An 18,510-nucleotide genomic window follows, 5' to 3' on the forward strand; every position below is an offset into this window, starting at 1 on the left:
ATGCCAAGTTAAATGCCTTCCACACTAACTCATTTAAAACACATAAAAACCAGCCCACTAGGCTGGGTGGTAAGAGCAAAGAGTAAAGTAGATTCACACAGAGAAAGAGAAGTATGCTTCCTCTTTCCAAAAGATGTAAACCATGCTTCCTCTTTCCAAAAGATGTAAACCAGTCTCCTTAATTCCCTAGTGCTGTTCCACAGACTTCAGCTCTTCAAGTACCATCTCCGAGTATTCACCTCTTTTTGCCTCAGCAGTATTTAAATAAATACAGAAACCCAGGAATGTGGGGAAAGGAGACCTCAAACCTATTGCACACATTCCTCTGTGAGGAAGGACCACACACTAGAAACTACCCAAATTGCAAAACATTGCAATCCGAATAGCAGCCACACACAGGCTGAATCAAGGATGGTCCAGGATGGTGCACAGATATGTGCAGGGTAGTATATTGGGTCTCAAAGCAAGGGGCACAGGTCCAGCCTAGCAGCTAAGGCCAGGTTCTGCTTGCCTCATCTCTGCGTCAGCATTGCAGAGCCAGACTTGCTTCGCTTACGCCCCATTGCATCACACTATTGGCCTATCTGCTTCATGCAACAGGGCTGAGTGGGTGTTCTGGTGCAAGGGTCAAGAAGCTCTTTTCCTGGTCCTTTCAAAATTGTGGAAAAAATTATCTCCTCTGAGCACTAGGTGGCTACAAGAAAAGCCCACCACAGCTTGAGCAACTGCGGGCTGCTGGCCTCCCTGACCCACCTTGATACAAGAGTGCTCAGGGAGCTTGCCTCGTCCTAACCTGATGGAAGGTTTGTTTCTTTCCAAAGCAACTGCTTGTGGAAACTCTGTACCTACTTTTTAGCAGGTATGATAGTGCTAAAGCTCTTTTTCCCCAAGGCTCAGTCACAAGAACTCTTTTCAGCAAACAGCTAACCTCCTTCGTCCCATCTTGTCATCAGTGGGAGGATATCGCAGCGTCAAGTCCAGATGCCACCGCAGATGGGAGGTTTACAGGACCCTCTGCCTAAAGCCCATTTCCCAGCACCACACATTCCCCTCCAGTCCATCCATGGTTCCGCTGAACCAAAGCCCTGGCCTGGAGATTCCCACACGGAGGAGGAGAAGGGCAGCACTGGAGAAGACCCCCAGTCCACACACTCCCCAGAGCCAGAGCCGTACCCAGCACCCACGCTGCCCCCAGCCTCGCAGCCTGAGGCCCCGCTGCCCTCGGTGTGCCGGCCCACCGCCAGCCCCTGCTGCGTCCCTCCAGGTGCCGGAGGAGTTTCCCAAGGGGAATTTTGTGCGTGCGCCTCACGTCCCCGCTGCCGCCCTCCAGGCCCTGCCCGCCTCCTGCCGCCCTCCCCGCCTTGGCTGAGGCCAGTGGCCGTTACCTGGTTGCCGAAGACAGCAATGGAGCAGGCGGTGGAGACCTCGCGGGGGCCAAACCAGACGGAGGCGATGCGCGAGGGCATGCCCAGGATGAAGACCTGGGCCAGGGAGCAGATGACCTGCCCCAGGACGGTGACGGGGAAGAGGTGCGGCTTCAGGCTGCCCAGCTTCACCCAGGCGCCCAGGGCGTTGAGGGCCGAGCCGGCCAGGGCGATGAGGCGGAGGCCCCTCCTGTCCAGCAGCCAGGCAACGGGGAAGAGCAGGGGGATGTAGGTGAGCATGTAGCTCATGGAGAGCCAGTTGATGGCGAAGGCACTCACATCGTAGAAGCGCACGAAGATGTTGTGGATGCTGCCGTACTGGATCCACTGGAAGGCGTTGCACAGGGAGTAGCTGCTGAAGAGCAGCAGCACGGCCCAGCGACGCCGGGACAGCCGCACCTCGGCGCTGACAGCGGCGGCCTCCCGCGCCGCCCCGGCAGGCTCCTGCCGCACCATGCCGCCAGCGAAGGCCGCCGGCCCGGCCCGGCTCAGCCCTTCCCGGCCCGGCTCCGCTCCTCGCCGGCACCCACCTGGCCGGGAAACCCCGCCCGGCCGCCCCCGCCGCGCTCACTGGCTGCCACCGCGCGGGGAGGCACCGCCGCCGCCGCCGCCACCGCCCCCGGCCCGGCCCGGCCCGGCCTGCCCTCCGCCCCGCCCCGCCGCGGGGGCGGGAAGCGCCTCCCACCGCCCGGGGGCACGGCCGGCCCCGCCGCCGCACCTGTGGAGCGGGGGTAGCGGCCCCGTCCCCACGGCCGCCGCAGCCGGGCCTCGCCGAGCGGCCCCGGGGCAGGAGCGGGAGGCCCGGGGCAGGAGCGGCCAGCCTGGTGCAGGAGAGGCCGATGGACACAGCCGGCCCCAGCCCCGTGTCCTGGGTGCAGGCCGTGTGCCTGTGAGCAGTGCCTGACCCAGCCAGATGCCAGGGTGGGCACCCGGAGGATGAACCTGGGTTTCATTTGAGCTGGCTCCCGATTTTTTTATTACTTTTTTTTCATGGCACGGCACACTACAAAGTGAAAACATCCAGTGAAGTCAAAATCAAAACATCTCAATGCAACTGAAGCAAAAGCCAAAAGTGATGTTTGTTTTCATCCTCATGGGGATCTTGCAGTTAATGAGTCAGCTCTTGTTTTCCTCTTTAGCAATGTACCACACTGATGGATTCCTGCCTGGAGATCACTTATGACCTGCAGTTCATTTAATTAACATAGTGTTATCTGAATTGTACAATTACTCGGCATGAGCTTTAAAATGTGGGCTTGGTTGCATGCTAGCGCTGTTCAGCTCTCTTCCAGCATTAAACATACAGCTCAAAGTTCACTTGGAAAAATGGGAGCAATGACCTGTCTTTGGGATGCGATACTCCTGAAACAAAGGCTGGGGTCAGAGAATGAAAAAGTGAAGTTTCTCAGGCTTGTATTTACTTTGTGGAACGCTGTCCTCAGCTATCCACCTGACTACAGCCAGGAGCAAAAGTAGACACTTTCGCTTTGGATAAATTATTCCCAGAGGAGCAAATGTCATTTTCAGTGGTTCTTGCTGTATATCCTCCCAGAGCTCACTTCTTGTCACCCCCTTGTGTTTCCTACTCCCAGCAGAGTGGCAAGGAGCACAGCTGGAGACAAGCAGAGCCGGCGCAGCCTTCCCTATGTGCTCTGCTGAAAGCACCGCAGGGCAGAGCTGCAAACCTTCCTACTCCCCCTCCTCAGGCCGCAGCTTTGCCAGCAAACCTCCAGCCTCACCTGGGATGCTTATGACAGTACAACATAACCATAATACGGTCCTTTTACATAATAAACAGGAAAGGCAAATTCAGAAGCAAAAGCCAGAAAAGAGGTTTTCAGTCCCACTTATTATTAGGTTAGGCACCCGAAGTTACTCCAAGTTCTGTCCTGAGACAACAGAAAGAACAGGAATTTGTTCTAATAGATTTGTGATTTAAATGTATCAGGAATGCAGTAAGCGATAGCAGTACAGAGAGTGCAGAGGTGAAATGGAGCAGGAAAAGGACTGTCACGGTCCAACAGCTGCTTAGTCTGAGAACTCTAAGGATATAACAGTAAAATAGCACAGAAAATTAACTTCTAGGTTCATCAGATCTGAAAAGGTCTTTACAAAACTCTCCACACTATTATAAAGAAATCAAAGTTACCCAGAGATAATCACCATCATTGATTAAAAAGCAGTCAAAAAGCAAAGATGAAGAAAAGAAATAAACAGGCTGGGTTTAGCATGGCAAACTTGAGTTTGCTCAGAGGAGCATCACTTATTAATAATCCCGAAAGCCAAGCGAGGAGCAAAATCTGCAGATGGTAAGACGTTATTTAAGTTGCTCTAGGCTAACTTAAATATGTCACCTTCATGCTATATTTAGGTCTGTATGGCTTCAGGACTGTAGCTTTAGCTACCTGTAACTGAAAGTGTTATCAGAGTCTGTGGCACCTTTAATTTGTAAACTTGGATAAATGCAGGATAACGGAGGTAGGACTGTATGGCAGTCTGCTGTAGTGAAAGGTCTCTGGGCAGCAAAGAGGAAGGTATCAGTGGCTAACAGGGACTCAATGTGGGTTTCAGGCTTAAGTCACAGAAAAAGAAAAAGCAGAAAGAGTATGCAGAAAAAATAAAGGAGTTGAGGAGACATTGTCATACGTCAGGAAAACTGGGAACAGTTAAATTTCTTTACATGTGACTTAAAAAAGCACACACATCGAAAAAACTTTAGATACATGGGAGAGGAATAAGAAACACACGCTGGGTCCTTTGCCTCCCACCAGCCCTGCTCCAAACTGGAGTCAGAAGCAGTTTGTCATCTTGAGCTGTGTTTTAGTCCCACCTTCAGCTCATAAATTTCTCTGGAAAATCCTCAGTTTTGCCCATCACCAACAAAAAGTCCATAGCAAGCCAGAGCCTGCCAAGCAAGGTGCATTTGTTCGCACTAAACCGATGTCTTAGTCCAATCAGAAAAGGCAAACGGTGAATCAAAAACAACTAAAACACAGACCCTGCTGAAATTACAGCTGAAAGTAGGTGGAAGAAGGTAGCTCCCAGCCCCTGGTGCCTGCAGCCTGTCAAGTGAACATGAGCCAGGCGGGAAAGCAAGCCTGGCTCCCCCAAAGCCAATTTAGTCAAGTATTTTTCATACCTATAGGCCCACATTTCCCAGAACTCCTCTGATTTCAGGACTGTTTTGTTTTGTTTCTGACTATGTGAACTGTTCAATCGCCCCTTTATATCCTTCGCCAGTTTCTGGACCAAAATAGAACTCCTGTGCTTTGCATTTCTTTCTTTCTTCATTGCTGCATCTGTTTCTACTCAGAAGAGCCTCTTTCCCTTCTTGAAGCAATATCACAGCTGCTTTTGGATTTCCCTCATCAGAGCGTCTTTATATAAAAATTTCTTAGCCATGAAAAATTATTTATATTCCAGGACAACCCCTTGAAGTGGATTTTAAAGCTAGAGGGAAATCTCCTTTAGATGGAGACTGACACAAGTGCTTAAAAGGTTACAGGATCCTGTCGCCAGAAGTATCTGTGAGGTTGGAAGGCACTAAACCAGAGGCAGAAGCAGGGCCAAATGCTACAGTTTTTGTACATATGTACAAATGTACAATGTAATGCTCAGGCCATCAGATAGAGCCTAACATCTCTGGCTTCCTGACTGATCTCAAGAAATCCAACCTCTGACACTCTTGGAACATACTCCACCTTTATGACCAATGAGTACATGCAATTCCTTTATGTTCTATAAGGCCTGAAGAACATTCCTTGGAACAAGCTTGGTTTTCTGAAAGCACACCCAATAAATACAAACGCTAGGGATGATGCAGGCGATGGTAACCCAGCTTTCTGATTTCTAGTGGGTGGAAACAGGCCTCAATGACAAGCAAGGCCACAACAAATGGGGGCTGGGAACTGGCCTGGAAGGTGTGCAGGAGGCATATTAGAAAATTATTGTGAAAAGAATAATTCCTTGATGCCTTTTCTCTCCCACACTGGACTAGAAGTTCAAGGAGTAGGTGGACAAAGGGTGAAAGTTGCCAGGGAAAAGCAGGTACTGGGGAATCTTACTGGATCTTCTGGCCATGCGGTTCCTGTGGAGACTTAAGAGGATGCTTAGGTTCCCTCTAAATGGGAAGTGTGTAAGCTCCCAGGATCACAGGACGTCCCTTGCTCTCAAGCTCACAGCATTGTGTTTTGTGCTTCTAAATCTCACCATGGCACTTAGAAGGCCTAGCTAGTGCAGGTCTTCAGGTGGTCTATCCCATTTTGACTGATAGGATTAAGGTCTAGAAGAGGTGTCAGGAGACCTCCCAGTCTATCCCACACACAGACATCGCAGGGGAGATCACAAGGTCTTTGGTGGTGGAGGAAGAATGTTTTATACGGGTTTCAGCACCCAAACTGCTTTAGTGGAGATGTTCAGAAGTGAGATAGTTGTATCACTAGACCAAATGGCAAGACTAGCATAGCTGGCAGAGCCACCCAGTTGTTCTGGTCACACTGGATGCACAGCTGGGGACACTCGGTGCAGCATGGGCTGGCAAGGGCAGCCCGGTGGGACAAAGGCCACCTTGTTGTCACTGGAGTGGGGCGGGCTGCGAGTCCTCTGCTGGCACCTACAGCTTCTGCATCCCAGGAGCAGCCAGAACACAGGACCCGGCGTAACGTTTATAAATGCAGTGGGTTAGTGTATTGCTGTGGGTTAGATACATGATTCTTTTGATAGCCTAAACCCTCATGAGTCTTTCCTGTTACTTTTCCTGTGTAAAGGTATGGGGCCACGCACAATGATGGACAACTACATTTATTGTGGTGCACCATGCAGCCTCTGACAGCATTCAAAATTTTGCAAGAATTACCTTCCTCTACACAGAACGTGATGGCTTAGTTGCACCATCTAAAATCTCATCTAGAGAAGACTGCAGCCATCAGAACCACCAAAGCTGGGGTGTGGCGGAAGGATAACATTGAGCACCAAACCTAGCCTCTTCAAAGTGTAAGGCCTTTCAAAAACATAACTCAAGGAAGGGAAATAATGTTTTGCATCTTTTCAGCATATCTCATGTGTAGGTCTCTGAGAACTTCACTGGGGATGCATCACTACATCTGTTTTACAGGGGAAACGGGGGCACACAAAGTTAAGGTGATTTGCCTGTGGCCCTGCCAGGGGCAGGACCATTGTTCCTAATTACCTTCAAGCCTTAGCTGCAAGGGCTTGCCCAACAGCAGCTTGAATTACCACCTCTTCACAGATCTTATTTCCTCGTTCAAAGCCTGGCTTTAACACAGCAATGGCTTTAATTTAACTCTGTCCAGTTGAAGTTTAACGTTTGTATGGATGGATCATATAGGTCTGAACTGCAAAGAGTACATGGGACGGCATGGCTGAGGTGCTAATATTTGCAGCTGCCTTCTTGCAGCCAGAAAAGGCCGTAACAAAGGAGCATGCGGCATGGAAGAGCCATTGTACCCATGGTACCTCAGACGTGCCGTTGTTGGTTAGTGCACAGCCCTCAAGAGACAGGGTGGTTATACTACCTCTGCGTGGCCTTTTGCAAACAGATATTAACTTACTCAGCCCCATGCTCTGATCTGGCCGGATGAGAACCAGCTCTAATCCAAAAGCTGTGTGACTGTGGTTAGCCTGCTGCACTGCTTGAGCATCTAAGCCCAGTTCTCAACCTTTGCTTATGAAAAGCTGCGGAGATACAGCTAGTTGTGAGGAGAGCCATGCATAGGCTCTGTTTGCTCTGCCATTGGAGCAAACCCACCTCACTCCTCTGCTGCGCACCAGGCATGCACATGGGACACAAAGATCTCTTCACTCAGCTCAGAATAAAAGAAGTGAAAAAAAGAGCCAGCTAGACTCAAAACTCAGCCACAGTCTAGATTTACATCCCCAGACCAGATCAGGGTCACAGATTAACCCCAAATACCAAAAGCTCGAAGTATATATGCCCTTCTTACTCAGCATCCTCCAGCCTCCATCTCAATGAGTCATACCAGTTCGTGCCAATGACACAAAAAAAGCTTTTCATCTCCTAATGCTTGCAGCTGGCATTAATTAATAATTAAAGAATGCTGGAAATGTGCATGGCTCACTGCTGAACATGGGCATGTTCCTCTTCTTCCTCCCACTCACGCTGCAGCAATAAAGACAAACCTGGGACAAGTCCTGGGGACCAGGGCACGATACCATCACTGTTGCGAGAGGAGAAAAGTTGATTGCATCTTAGGAAAGAGTACAGAACTGGTGCAGGAATTAGGAGGAACATGCATTCTCTGTTCAGATGTCTCTGAAGCCGTATGACTCTCAGCAGCTGGCATCTGCAACCTCAGCTGCAAGAAGAATTACAGTCTCGTGCAGTAACCTTAACGCACTGGTTGTAATCCTGCCCTGGCAAGAAATGAATATACATTCCCTACAGTTTAGTTAGGTAGATTTTTGATTAACCTAAAAAACTTTATGTATACACATATTGCTGCCTCACTGCTCAAATCCCCTCCAGATCATTAATCAATAAGGCAACAACAACACAGCAGAAGAAGAACCTGGACAAAGCGAGCACAGTGCTGTTTGCTAGGAGAAAGTCTCGCCATTTCATGCCATGCTTTGCATTTTCTCTTCTCTCCAGCTTTCGATTCATAAAAATACTCTGCCTGTTAGCAGTGATTCCTGATCTTCTTTGATCTCAGTGTGCTGAAATATTAGCATCCAGACAGCATTCTTGTAATGACAAGGGCTGCTTTGGACACTGTGATCATTGTAAGAGGCAGAGAGAGTGTCTCTTTTGTGGGCTGCTGCTTTGGTTCAGTATGCAGGAGATTATCCTCTGCTGATGCAGGGCTGGCAGCACTAACAGAAGTGACTTCTGAGACAGGATTTGCAAACAAGTGCATAAATATTTTGAAGCCACGGCAAAGGGGGAACAGAGCTGCTTAGTCTGTCCTTTGCCAAACTGAAGACATGCCTCTACTTCTCTTCTGACTCTATGCATACTGCGTTTGAGTATTACCCCTTCTTCTGTCCCACAAGAAAGAAAACTCACATATGAATCAATTTAGAGGGAAGGCATCATAGCGATGACAGCTGGAATCATAACAGCCCAATTCAGTAGGATGAATGTACCTTCCCCTGGGTGGGCTGGCTCTGTGTCTCCACACCTTGGCACCTGTCACATTGGGAGCCTGCAGCTGAGCTGAGAAGGACAAAGCAGGAAGGGAATACCAGGCATAAAAGATTGCCCTGGGCTTCCCATCTGGGGAGATACGTTAAGCTTAAGTCAGCACCAAATGTCGTATCTTTATTTATCTTACCATGGAAGCAGCCCTGAAATGCTGATGCTGAGTGCTTGTGAAGTGCTGAGCATGTCCTTTTAGGGGGATGGAAAGGGAGAAAATTACTGCACCCTCCATGTTTTGTGACTTGCTGTCCTTCTACACAGACTTGCCAGCTTCCCTTGATCCATAGGAGGTACTGAGATGCAGTGAAGGCCATAAAGGAAAACGTAACTCATGTCCCCTGGTTCCCATTTCTACCTTCTGATCGTATCAACAGATGTTTGCCACACACCTCTGTTTTGCCCTCACAGAAGACATCAGCCAGCAAGTAAATGTAAAGGCAACAGTCACTGAGGTTTGAAAAGTGCCCATGGCAGGTGCCCTCCCAGCGCCAAGTTCCACCCGCCCTCACTGCCCTCCCAGCCCCAGGTGACCAGGCTTTCGGCTGGCTTTGCCCAGGATTCACCCACAGCAAAGCCCCTGTGACAAGACTGCAAGGCAGAAATCCAGCCCAAGTGCTTTTATAAATACTTTCCTGGGTATCAAAATGCTGAAACCCACCGTTCTCATCACAGGTGTCCGTAAAGGCGATTACAGCTCACCAGGGCTGCGGCCAGGTCTGTGTTTATTTAATTCAGTGCTCGGTCCCCACATCCAGCCCGGCATCGCCAGCACCCAGCTCTGCAAGCCCCAAGGGAGCTGGGGAAGGTGGGGGACACCAAACCAAGCCCCCCCACACCCTCACGCAGCAATGCAAACGTGCCAGGACCACAAGGCACGACTGGCCCCTTGCCCAAGCTACACGGTCCTCGGCCAAGGGAGCTCGCCGCCCCACATCTGGGGTGGCTGGGACCCGGACAGCCCTTTCAGGCAGCTCTACCCAGCCCTTGCCGCCACGCACGTTAACCTTGAGGCTCCCGGTTCTTTTCCCAGCCCCTGGCAGCAGCCCGGCCACCGGGAGCGCGGAGCGGGGCGCTGCGGGAGCGGGAGCGGAGCCTTTGCCCAGCAGAGGCCAGCACAGGCGCAGTGTCGGCAGGCTGCGCTCGCAGGGAAGGGCTGCCTCGCCACCCGGCCTTCCCCAGCTCGGAAAGAGTCTCTCAGCCTCCTGCGAGCCCTCATCCCTTTACTGCTTTCAGGCGCTTTTCATTGGGGGACCGTGCGGTGCGACAGAAAGCAGTGACACCCCGCGTGGGTAGGGACAAGCTGCCCCAGGCGCAGCCATCACCCCATTTCTCCACTTGCGTGCCCAGAAGCACCCCATTCCCTTGAAGCAGCGAGCAGCGCGGTGCTCCTGCAGGCTGGGCATGGCCAGATAATACTCACACAACATTTCAGAAATGCCCGATGCCGGGGGAATGAAGATCAAAGGGAACTGCAAGTAGGAGCAGGCAATCGAAAGCAATCAGGGGTGATTGCCCTGGTACACCGCCCTGCCCTTTGCTCCTCGTTTGAGTTCATTAACAGTTCATTTGCTGACAACAGTGAGGGCCACACCAGAGGACAAGCACTTGGCTACTTAGAAATCAAAACTAGTTGCCTGGAGGAGTCTTGAGTGGGGGCCAGGAGCCTGGGAAAGGGAAGCAAGAGGCAGCACCTGCGCAGAAGTGCGGGAATCTCCCTCCATAGCCTGAACAGGCAGCTTGTGCAGCTCTGCAAGCAGCCTCAGGAAAAGATCTCTTTCTCAGAGGCTGGATGAAAGGGGCTGATGGCCCTGAGAGAATATGTTGTCCCTTGTTGCTTGGGTGATAAAGACGGTCGCCCGGGGGAACCGTTCTTAAATAAAAGACACTGCATCTGAGACACCGAACAATCACCAGAAGCAACTGAGAGGTCAAAAACCGCTTGAAACATGCAGATCATCTTCTTTGATCAGGTTTTTGAGGGCAAGACTGGGGCAGAGAGGAGTAAGACTAGAAGATGCTTCCCTTAGCACCAACATACACCCAGTGCTTGGCCAAACGGCTGACCACAACACTGCTTGGAGGCCTTCCAGCTCACAGCCAGCCATGCACCATGCAGAGGAAAGGCATCTTAACTGGTGATGCCAAGAATATTGTTTAGGTTCTGGAGAGGATGTTGTTGCAAACCCGTCTCCCAGTCTCACCATTTACCACTTATTTTCATTCTGAGTCGCAGCTGAGACATTACCAGTGAGTAGTCTAGCAATTCTGTGGGCATTACACAGAACCCCACCCAGCCTGCAGGATCTCAGACTTCGATGGCTCTGCAACAAAAATAGTGGCTTTGTGTCTATGCAGGCGTAGCTGATACATGCACATCAGGGTAGGACCTTCTCCGTCTGCAACTAAAACCAAGGTTACCATTTTGTAGCCGTGAGAAAACACAAAGGTCACAGCAAGGATGGAGATTTCTCATTATTGTGGGCAATGCTGTGTTCTAAGTCAGTGCAAGCTTTGCCGGGGCTCTGTTGCATCCTCCAGTGCGGAGCATGAGGCTGCAGTGTCCTGCACAGCAAACCCCAAGCAAGGCAGCAGTCGCTGGTTTTCTCTGATGCTGTGTAACCCAGGAAGCATGGGAGCATCAGAGCTTTAAGGAACAGCAAGTGAAAAAATCTGTGAGGAAACCCACCAGAAGCTGAAGGAGCAGAAATGGAGCCTATGAAAACAAGCTTCTTTAGAGCTGCAGCAGGTTGTCTCTCCCAGGCTTAAAGGAACAAATCCCATAGAAAAGCAGTTTGGGAAGGGCCTTTGTAGCCTGGGCTGAAAGCATGGCCTGTGTGGGGAATCTGCAGCTCTGGTCATTGTACCAATGGATGAAGTGAAGCCTGGGTGTGAGATCTAGCAGAAAGGGGTGGTGTAAGATACACTGAAATTGTTCCTGCTGCTTTTTTGTGAATGTGCCTAGAACCATTTTGCTGCCCGTAGATGTATTCTGTATGTCCTGTATGCAGAAACCCAGCTGCCCACCTGGAATAACCACTCTCCTCCCCTATGTGTGAGCATCCCTTTTGGGGCAGGGGGCAGAGCTGCATCACCCGTTGCCTCAGCGCTGCTTTTGTAGGGTGGTGACACCCAGGCCAACGTGCTAACACCAGGCATCCCTGGCCACGATGCTTCCCATGCTAGCGACAGGAGATTCACAAGCCTGTGGCAGGAGAAATGGCAGTGCTACCTGCGCCTCTCCCAAGGACAGCTTGCTGAGGCATGGCAGTGTTTGGTTATCATTCTGCTAGCGCGAACCAGAGAGAGAAAATGGGGACAGCACAGCACATCGCACTTTTCCTAGCTGGTTGAGGGCTATGATAATGGCCCAAAACCCATTTGGAAATATGCTGCTTTATTGTGCCTGAAAGAAGGGTGTCTGCAAATTGGGTCCATTTAGCTCAGTTGTTGGCATGTTGCCCATGTTGGCAGCGCTGCTTGTGGTATCCTGTGCTGAAAAAATTGCAGCCGATGCTACTTGGAGATGGCAGCTGTCCTGACCCAGCATTAGCAACAGGACCTGCACTGGCCGGTGGGCTTCAGCCTTGTACACAGAGGGAGAGTGACAGGCAGACTGCTGGCTGATGGGGTGTTAGTGACAGGCTGGCTGGTGGGGCATTAAGTGCAGAGAAGGTCTGTTTGGACCAGCTTGTGCTTCCAAGTGACCAGACCCAGCAGAAATAATCTGCTCTTCACTGACCTTTCAGATTTCAGCTGCTTCAATGCATGAGGTAGTACAGCAGCCTTTTGTGGAGCTGCAACTGGTGGGGAAGAGGAAAAAGTGTAGGCTGCAGCTACATGCCTTACAGCAGGGTGCTTTGGAGCAATGGTCCCGCTAGGTCCTGCTTCCCCTGTGTACTCCAGCACAGCGTCACCACCCCCCTCCACGCTGCGATGCACCTTCCCAGCTGTGCTGCTGGTCAAGCTGAAGGCTCCAGCAGCCCACCAAGACCCGGAGATGTGCGTAGCCATCGGCCACAGGAGCTAAGGCGGTCGGCAGGGAAGAGATCTGTGATGCTACATGGCACATCAGACTCATTAGCCAGGTCCAGCCCTGCAGCGAGGAGGTACCCCAGGGACCCCATCACCTCACAAAACATTGCTCCTCAGCCTGCCCGCATGCACATGGGCCCCCCTTCTAAATGTGGGGCTCTAGCTGCTGGCCCTGGATTAGACCCCAGCATATGCAGGGCTGTTCCCCGGACTCCAAGCTCTCCCCTACTGCTGCCTGCATCCTCACTGTGTCACGCCAGGCCTCAGGAGCAGCTCAGGTCCTATTTTGGAAACAAAGAGTTAAGCATTTTCAATCTTTATTTTACAAAAATAAACCAGTTTTGCTCTGGTACTCTGTGGCCCCCAACCTTCCCCTCTGCCCCCGCTCCCATTCCTCTCCCTGGAGCTCCAGCTGTTGCGTGCCGCAGCCAGCTGCTCGCACGGAGGCTGCCAGTGCCACACGCTCCTGCGAGCGTCCCCAAGCAAGCACCGGGGAAGGGGGTTGGTGCCCTTTGGTGAATGCCTCCTCTTCCCAGGATCCAAGCTGGAAACTGCCCAAAGATGCCTCCCGGTGGCTCTGCCATTTCTGCACAGGGAGCAAGTCTTTGGCAAGTCACTCAGAGTACACACTTTAAGAAGGGGTGTCCGTCCGCCCGCCCGTCCGTCTCTCTCCCTTGGATGGAAAAGCGAGCCCCACAGAATGTTGCTTCTGGCCATCAGTGGAGCTGGCAGGCTGCCGTCCTGCTGGCTGGCTCAGTGCTGGAAGCGTGGGGAGCTGATGTGAGGCTGGTGGAAGGAGTGTGTGGCGTAAAGCACTTCTGGAGGTGGTGGAGGGGACGTCAGGATGGAGCAGAGCGGTTCGTGGGAGCTCAGCATCGAGGCAAAGTGCTTCATCTCCTCTGTCAGCTGCTTGATCTCCCGGCGCAGGGCAGCGTTCTGCCTCTCCAAGTCTTCGCTCTCCTGAGGAGACAAAACCACAGGGGCTTCCTCAGCACAGGAGCCACAGGGATGATCTGGGGACACAGGGCTCGCGGCGTCGCGCCTCTATGCCCCGCAGAGGTTCCAGAATGACATGTTTCTGGTAAATTCGGCACAGAGCCGCGCTTGGGCAAGCCCCCCCCTCCCCCAGGCGGCCGGGCTGGGCGCGGGTGCGATGCTGGCAGCCCCAGCCATGCACCCCAGCTTACGAGAAGTGACTGTGGCGTGTGCTCCCGCCCAGGCTTTCTCGCTCCCTCTCACGAACACCGGGGCACGCTTCCCGGGCCACGCGGCCGGGGGGAGGGCGCGCTCAATAACTGCCGTCTTTAACCAGAAAACCACCTGCCACAGGAAACCTGTCATTGCCCTGGAAAGAAAAGACTCACTGCTTCCTGCTAGCAGCCGGGGAAACCAGCGGCGCGGTGAGGAGGAGGGGAGATGCTTGAGTCAGAAGAGAAACCGAGGCCTCAGAAGAACTGAATTAATACTGTTATTAATGAGAATAACAACAAAGGTGTTGGTAACGATGCTCAGCCTTGTCTCGACGATCCTGAGCGTTGCAGCCTTTGCTGCTTCTACTGCTGCTGAAGTGCAGCCAGCTCTAGGCTGGAGCATCCCGGGGCACCAGCTGACCATGGAGCCAGCAGCCTGGGCAGGACCAGAGGAGGGAGGGAGGGAGGATGTGGCAGCAGGCTCTGCAAAGTCAGCAAAGACAGCTAAAGTAGGACCCAGCGCTCTGAAGCGCTGAAAAGCGGCACTACTACCTTGGCAAAGCAAACTGCCACCCCTCTGCTGCAGCGCTGACTTCTGACAGTGCCCGCTCTCCGTGCACCGGCTGAAACGCACCCAGCGGTGACAGCGGCTGTCAGAGAAGGAATTTGCACAGCAAACGAGCATCTCTCAGAAGACGCTAAATGCTTTGGAAATTATGACTGCTGTTGAACTCGGGAGATGATGGGAATCACCAGGCACTGGGAGCCCCAGCCTCCCCATGACTCATTCCCCTCAAAACAAGAGCTACAAAGCCCTGGGGCAGATGGAACTGCAGGCTCCTTTTATACCACCATAGCTCAAGCTGAGCCATGCTCTTCTGAGCAGAACCACATCAGAGAAGCAAAGTCCACGGTGCAGAGCCAACAAGGAGCCGCCAGGGAATGAGCCCAGGAGCAGCAGGGGGTCACTGTCCGCCAGGAATTAGAAAGACATTAGCAAAAATTCACCATCCATCCTCCACTTGCCTGCCTGCATTTCTCCAGCTCCCTGCCACGATCCTCTCTGTCTGACCCAAACTGGCCAAACTGGGCTTAACCCCCCTGCTCCGATCCCCATGGGAAGATAAGGAACGTGTGCTATCAGTGCTAGCTGAGCAGCAGTGATCTGGTAAGCAAGTGGTTTGTCATCTGCTCTAAGAAGGGCAGCCCAGTTCTTCTCGGTGCACAGCTAGGCAGGATTTTCCTGGGGGAGGATCAGAGCCCCTCTCCACCTCTAGGATTACCTTGGAGAGAGCACTGTCCTCAAGGAAAGGGCGTCCCTTCAGCCCTCTCATGCACAGTCGCCCAGAGCCATCGCTGCTGGCAGATGTAATGCAATCGGCCTAGAGCCATGTCAGCTCTAGAAGGATCATCAGCTACTGAGAAAAGAGTGAAATCTCTGTCTTAAACCCCAGCTCCAACCACGGACTGAGGGCATTATGTAAGGAAGGAGGGTTTAGGACTGGCTTCTCAAGAATTCTTCCCAAAAACAGGGATCCTGGGGAATATGAAGACTGTTAAATCAAAGGATGTTTTTTTCAAAAGCCTGACTACAACTTTCCAAAGGGCAGCCAAGCCCAGCGCAGGGATAAAGATGCTCTGTGCCCAGTGCAGGCTGCGTGTTCTGCATCCTGCCCACCAGTGGCCCAAAACACACGGGACTGCACTTACCAACACATGAAATGCCAAGGAACCCAGTCCCTGTGCTCCGACACTGATCACACACTCCTGCCCAAACACATAGAGCCAGAAGTGACCATCCCTTCTGAAAAGCAGACGCCTAATTCTTCACACTGGGGAGAGCCTCAGGGGTGCCAATGGTGCCACAGGAGGAGATTGGGACAGCAGAGTGAAACCAAAAGGGGGAAAATCCATGCTAAACAACAGGAAAAGCCTCCAGGTGCTGTACAGTGTTTAAATGGAGAAAGGGATGCAAGGACTACCATGAAGACATTTAAAAATATTTAAAAATTATTAGTATTTATTTATCTACACTGTGTAGCATCTCAGGGAACAAGCCAGAGGAGACGGCCCATTTCACTCTAGGTTGCACCATCATCCATACCAATTAATTCAAAGTACCGTCTCAGAAAAGCATCTGTGTATGCTTTTATGCCGCTGTGTAAGTGACAGCAAAGCACAAACCCAGGGAGAGCCAGCCTGGGTGAGCCTGTGCTTTCAAAGAGCTTCTGACTGAGCCGGTCAGAAGAGGTTAGGAAAGGAAATCGGTACTGTCAGACTGAAAGATAACGATGGATTCAAAACTAGCTGCAAAACCGAATGTTTCACTGGCAGTTATCCTGGGCTGTGTGCTCTTGCTGTGAGCACAGACTCCTACATCCTGCCCTGTCCTCACTTTTCTTGTCCTGCCTCAACTGAGCATCTCCACTTCGAGTCCCCAGGGGAAAAGCACGTTGTCCTCTATGTGAGCCCTCAGCGCTGGGGACAGGGAAGGGTGGGAGTGCTCACCAAGTGCAGTGTGTCTGCTTTCTGGGTCTGCCTCAGGCGGCTCTTCTGGGCAGCGATGCGATTCTTCTCCCTCCTTTGGACTTTCCTCATGTCATCAGAAGAGTCCTAGGGAAACAAGGCATGGAAGTGCTGGGGCATCCCCTCCCTCACCCTGCCCCTGCAGAGCAGTAGGTGGGAAGGGGACACAGCAGATAACCCCACTGAGGCACAGGACATGGGATACGCACCCTCCGCACCAGGATAAAGCCATACCCCAGGGATGTGTGATGCTTTTGGCATCCCCGTTGCTATGAGGGGCCAGTCTGATACCCTTTGGCATCCCAGCATGGCTGGGGAATGACCGCTCCCCCTTCACCAAGACACGGGCCTGGGATATGGCTTGAGGGACCAGAGTAAGGACCTCTCTCCAGAACAGAAACAATTTAAATTCCTTGAACAGGAAAGCTTTCTCTTCCCCTTCTCTCTGCAGGCATACGGCACTGCAGAAATTCCAGCTCCTTGGCTAAACCATCTTTCCAGAGATTCAGCCTGTGTTTTCCTCCTTTCATCCCTTCCCCTCCTCCATCACCCCTGTCCCTCAGGCTTTATCTGTTGCAGGCCTTTACAGTGCAATGTGACCCCTGCTTAGTTTAACTAGACAGTCTTGGAGCTTTTGGGTTTTCCCCAGATCTCATTTGCTGCAGCTCCTGATCTCTGTGCTTGCTCTTTTCTGGAGTCCCTTGGTAGCAGCACCTGCAGTGCTGACTGCTACGCTTCTGAGCCCCCTGGGCAGGGGAGAACACAGGTCTCCAAGGCTCCAGGTCACAAGCTTCATGCATCAGCCATTCTTTGCTGAGATCGGGTCCTGCTGCTGCCTTCTGACAGTTGAAACCGTCACGCAGACTCTTTCATCTTCTATTTTCATACTGCGCTGCCTCTTTTGTGGACTCTCTAACATTCACACCACCACTTCTCCACAGGACTACAAAACTCAGCCACAAAAGTTATCTTCCCAGCCCATCAGTCTGTCCACATCCTCTCCCTCCTCCACCCCGCCCAAGATCTTTTCTTTTCTTTGAACCTCTTTTATCCTTGCCTTCAATATCCTACAAACGTCTCAGAGCTCCCACATCCTGCACCAAGACCCTATCCTGCAGCAACCCCTGTGCTTTATTCCCTTCTCTACCAGGATGCCTCCCCATCCCTGCTTGCAAGACAAAAATCATCTGCCCTGATCATCCCCAAGGTTTCTGAGCAAAGTCTCAGGTTGCCACCATTTCCAGCCCTAGAGAAATGGCAAGCGACGGATATAATAAAGCTTAGCCAGAAAAGGCAGGGGAAATTCCTCAGACTCGTGTCGGTATCTGCCAGGGAAAGACCTACTATTAAGGTGCTCCATGCAGCAAAACAAAATCCCTCTGTCGAGCATTACTGAGACAAAAAACCTCTGAGGCTGAATGAGAAGAAGGCAGCCCCAAAGTGGCAGGGCTTTTCTGGGGGCTTTTTCCAAGGGCTGTCCACGGCAGGGGGAAGCAGGCCAGTTGCCCCTGAGCCATCCTGCTCCATGGCGAGGAGGTGCCTGCTCAGGCTCCTTCCCGGAGCACCGACGTCCACGCCTGGCGTGTATCACAAGGCCCCCCGTGCCCCGGGGTCCCGACCCCCCAGTTGCCCCTGGCATAGCCCAGGCAACCAGACCTCCTCTCTCCACCTGTAGCCAGCCTGGTGGCCAGGGCTCCTGGCGCTGGGCTCAGCCCTGCATTCCTCTCCCCACAGCCGTTCCTAGAAAGCCCTGCCATAGTGCACTGTGAAAACGCCAGCGGTGGCCTTCCTCCTGCCCACACATGGCCCACCCCAAAGGAGTCTCCAGCCAAGGGCAGCTGGGGAAGGGTCTCCGCTTTACCTGCTTGCTGGGGGGGGGAGACTGGCTGAAGCTGCTGGAGTCGCTGCTGTCAGAGCTGTGGGGCATGGCTCCCGTCTTTGGCTCCCAGGGCCTCTTCAGCTTCCTTTGCGCTCTTGGTGTGCCTGCCTTCTGTCTCGCTTGTCTTCCCTCTCCCCTGCCCTCCTCTGCCCCTCCGGAGATGGTCCTTGGCTTCCCGGCTCTTGCCCGTCCCGGAGGCACGCTGTCCTCCTTCCCCGCCTTCTGCCACTTTCTCTGCCTCTCCTCTCGGAGCCTCTGCACCTTCCCTTTAGGTCTCAG

The 18,510-nt window shown here is 52.4% G+C and overlaps 2 protein-coding genes across 6 annotated transcripts in view; both read right to left on the minus strand.

Annotated features, from left to right (window-relative positions):
* FLVCR2 (FLVCR choline and putative heme transporter 2) overlaps positions 1-12,835 on the minus strand; it is a 52,681-nt gene extending 39,846 nt beyond the window's left edge. For all 5 annotated transcript variants that reach the window (XM_080395831.1, XM_080395829.1, XM_080395830.1 and 2 more), the window contains exon 1: positions 1,386-12,835. In XM_080395831.1, coding sequence (XP_080251957.1) covers positions 1,386-1,880 — 495 coding nt within the window. In that variant the 5' untranslated portion in view covers positions 1,881-12,835. The remainder of the gene's footprint in view (positions 1-1,385) is intronic.
* A 101-nt stretch (positions 12,836-12,936) lies between these two features.
* On the minus strand, positions 12,937-18,510 carry BATF (basic leucine zipper ATF-like transcription factor). The gene is made up of 3 exons (XM_080395847.1): positions 18,214-18,510; positions 16,335-16,439; positions 12,937-13,596 (listed from the first exon to the last, which is right to left on the minus strand). The coding sequence occupies exons 1-3, from the start codon at positions 18,277-18,279 to the stop codon at positions 13,390-13,392; spliced, it is 378 nt and encodes a 125-aa protein (XP_080251973.1). The 5' UTR covers positions 18,280-18,510; the 3' UTR covers positions 12,937-13,389.

This window comes from Falco punctatus (assembly GCF_963210335.1).
Source record: "Falco punctatus genome assembly, chromosome: 7".
Classification (NCBI taxonomy): domain Eukaryota; kingdom Metazoa; phylum Chordata; class Aves; order Falconiformes; family Falconidae; genus Falco; species Falco punctatus.

Excerpts from the sequence above, each read along its gene's own strand:
- BATF (XM_080395847.1), bottom strand. The coding sequence starts at position 18,279 with ATGCCCCACAGCTCTGACAGCAGCGACTCCAGCAGCTTCAGCCAGTCT. Across the intron at positions 16,440-18,213 it reads CTCCCCCCCCCAGCAAGCAG|GACTCTTCTGATGACATGAG; the intron begins GTAAAGCGGAGA and ends TTGTTTCCCTAG. Across the intron at positions 13,597-16,334 it reads AAGCAGACACACTGCACTTG|GAGAGCGAAGACTTGGAGAG; the intron begins GTGAGCACTCCC and ends TTGTCTCCTCAG.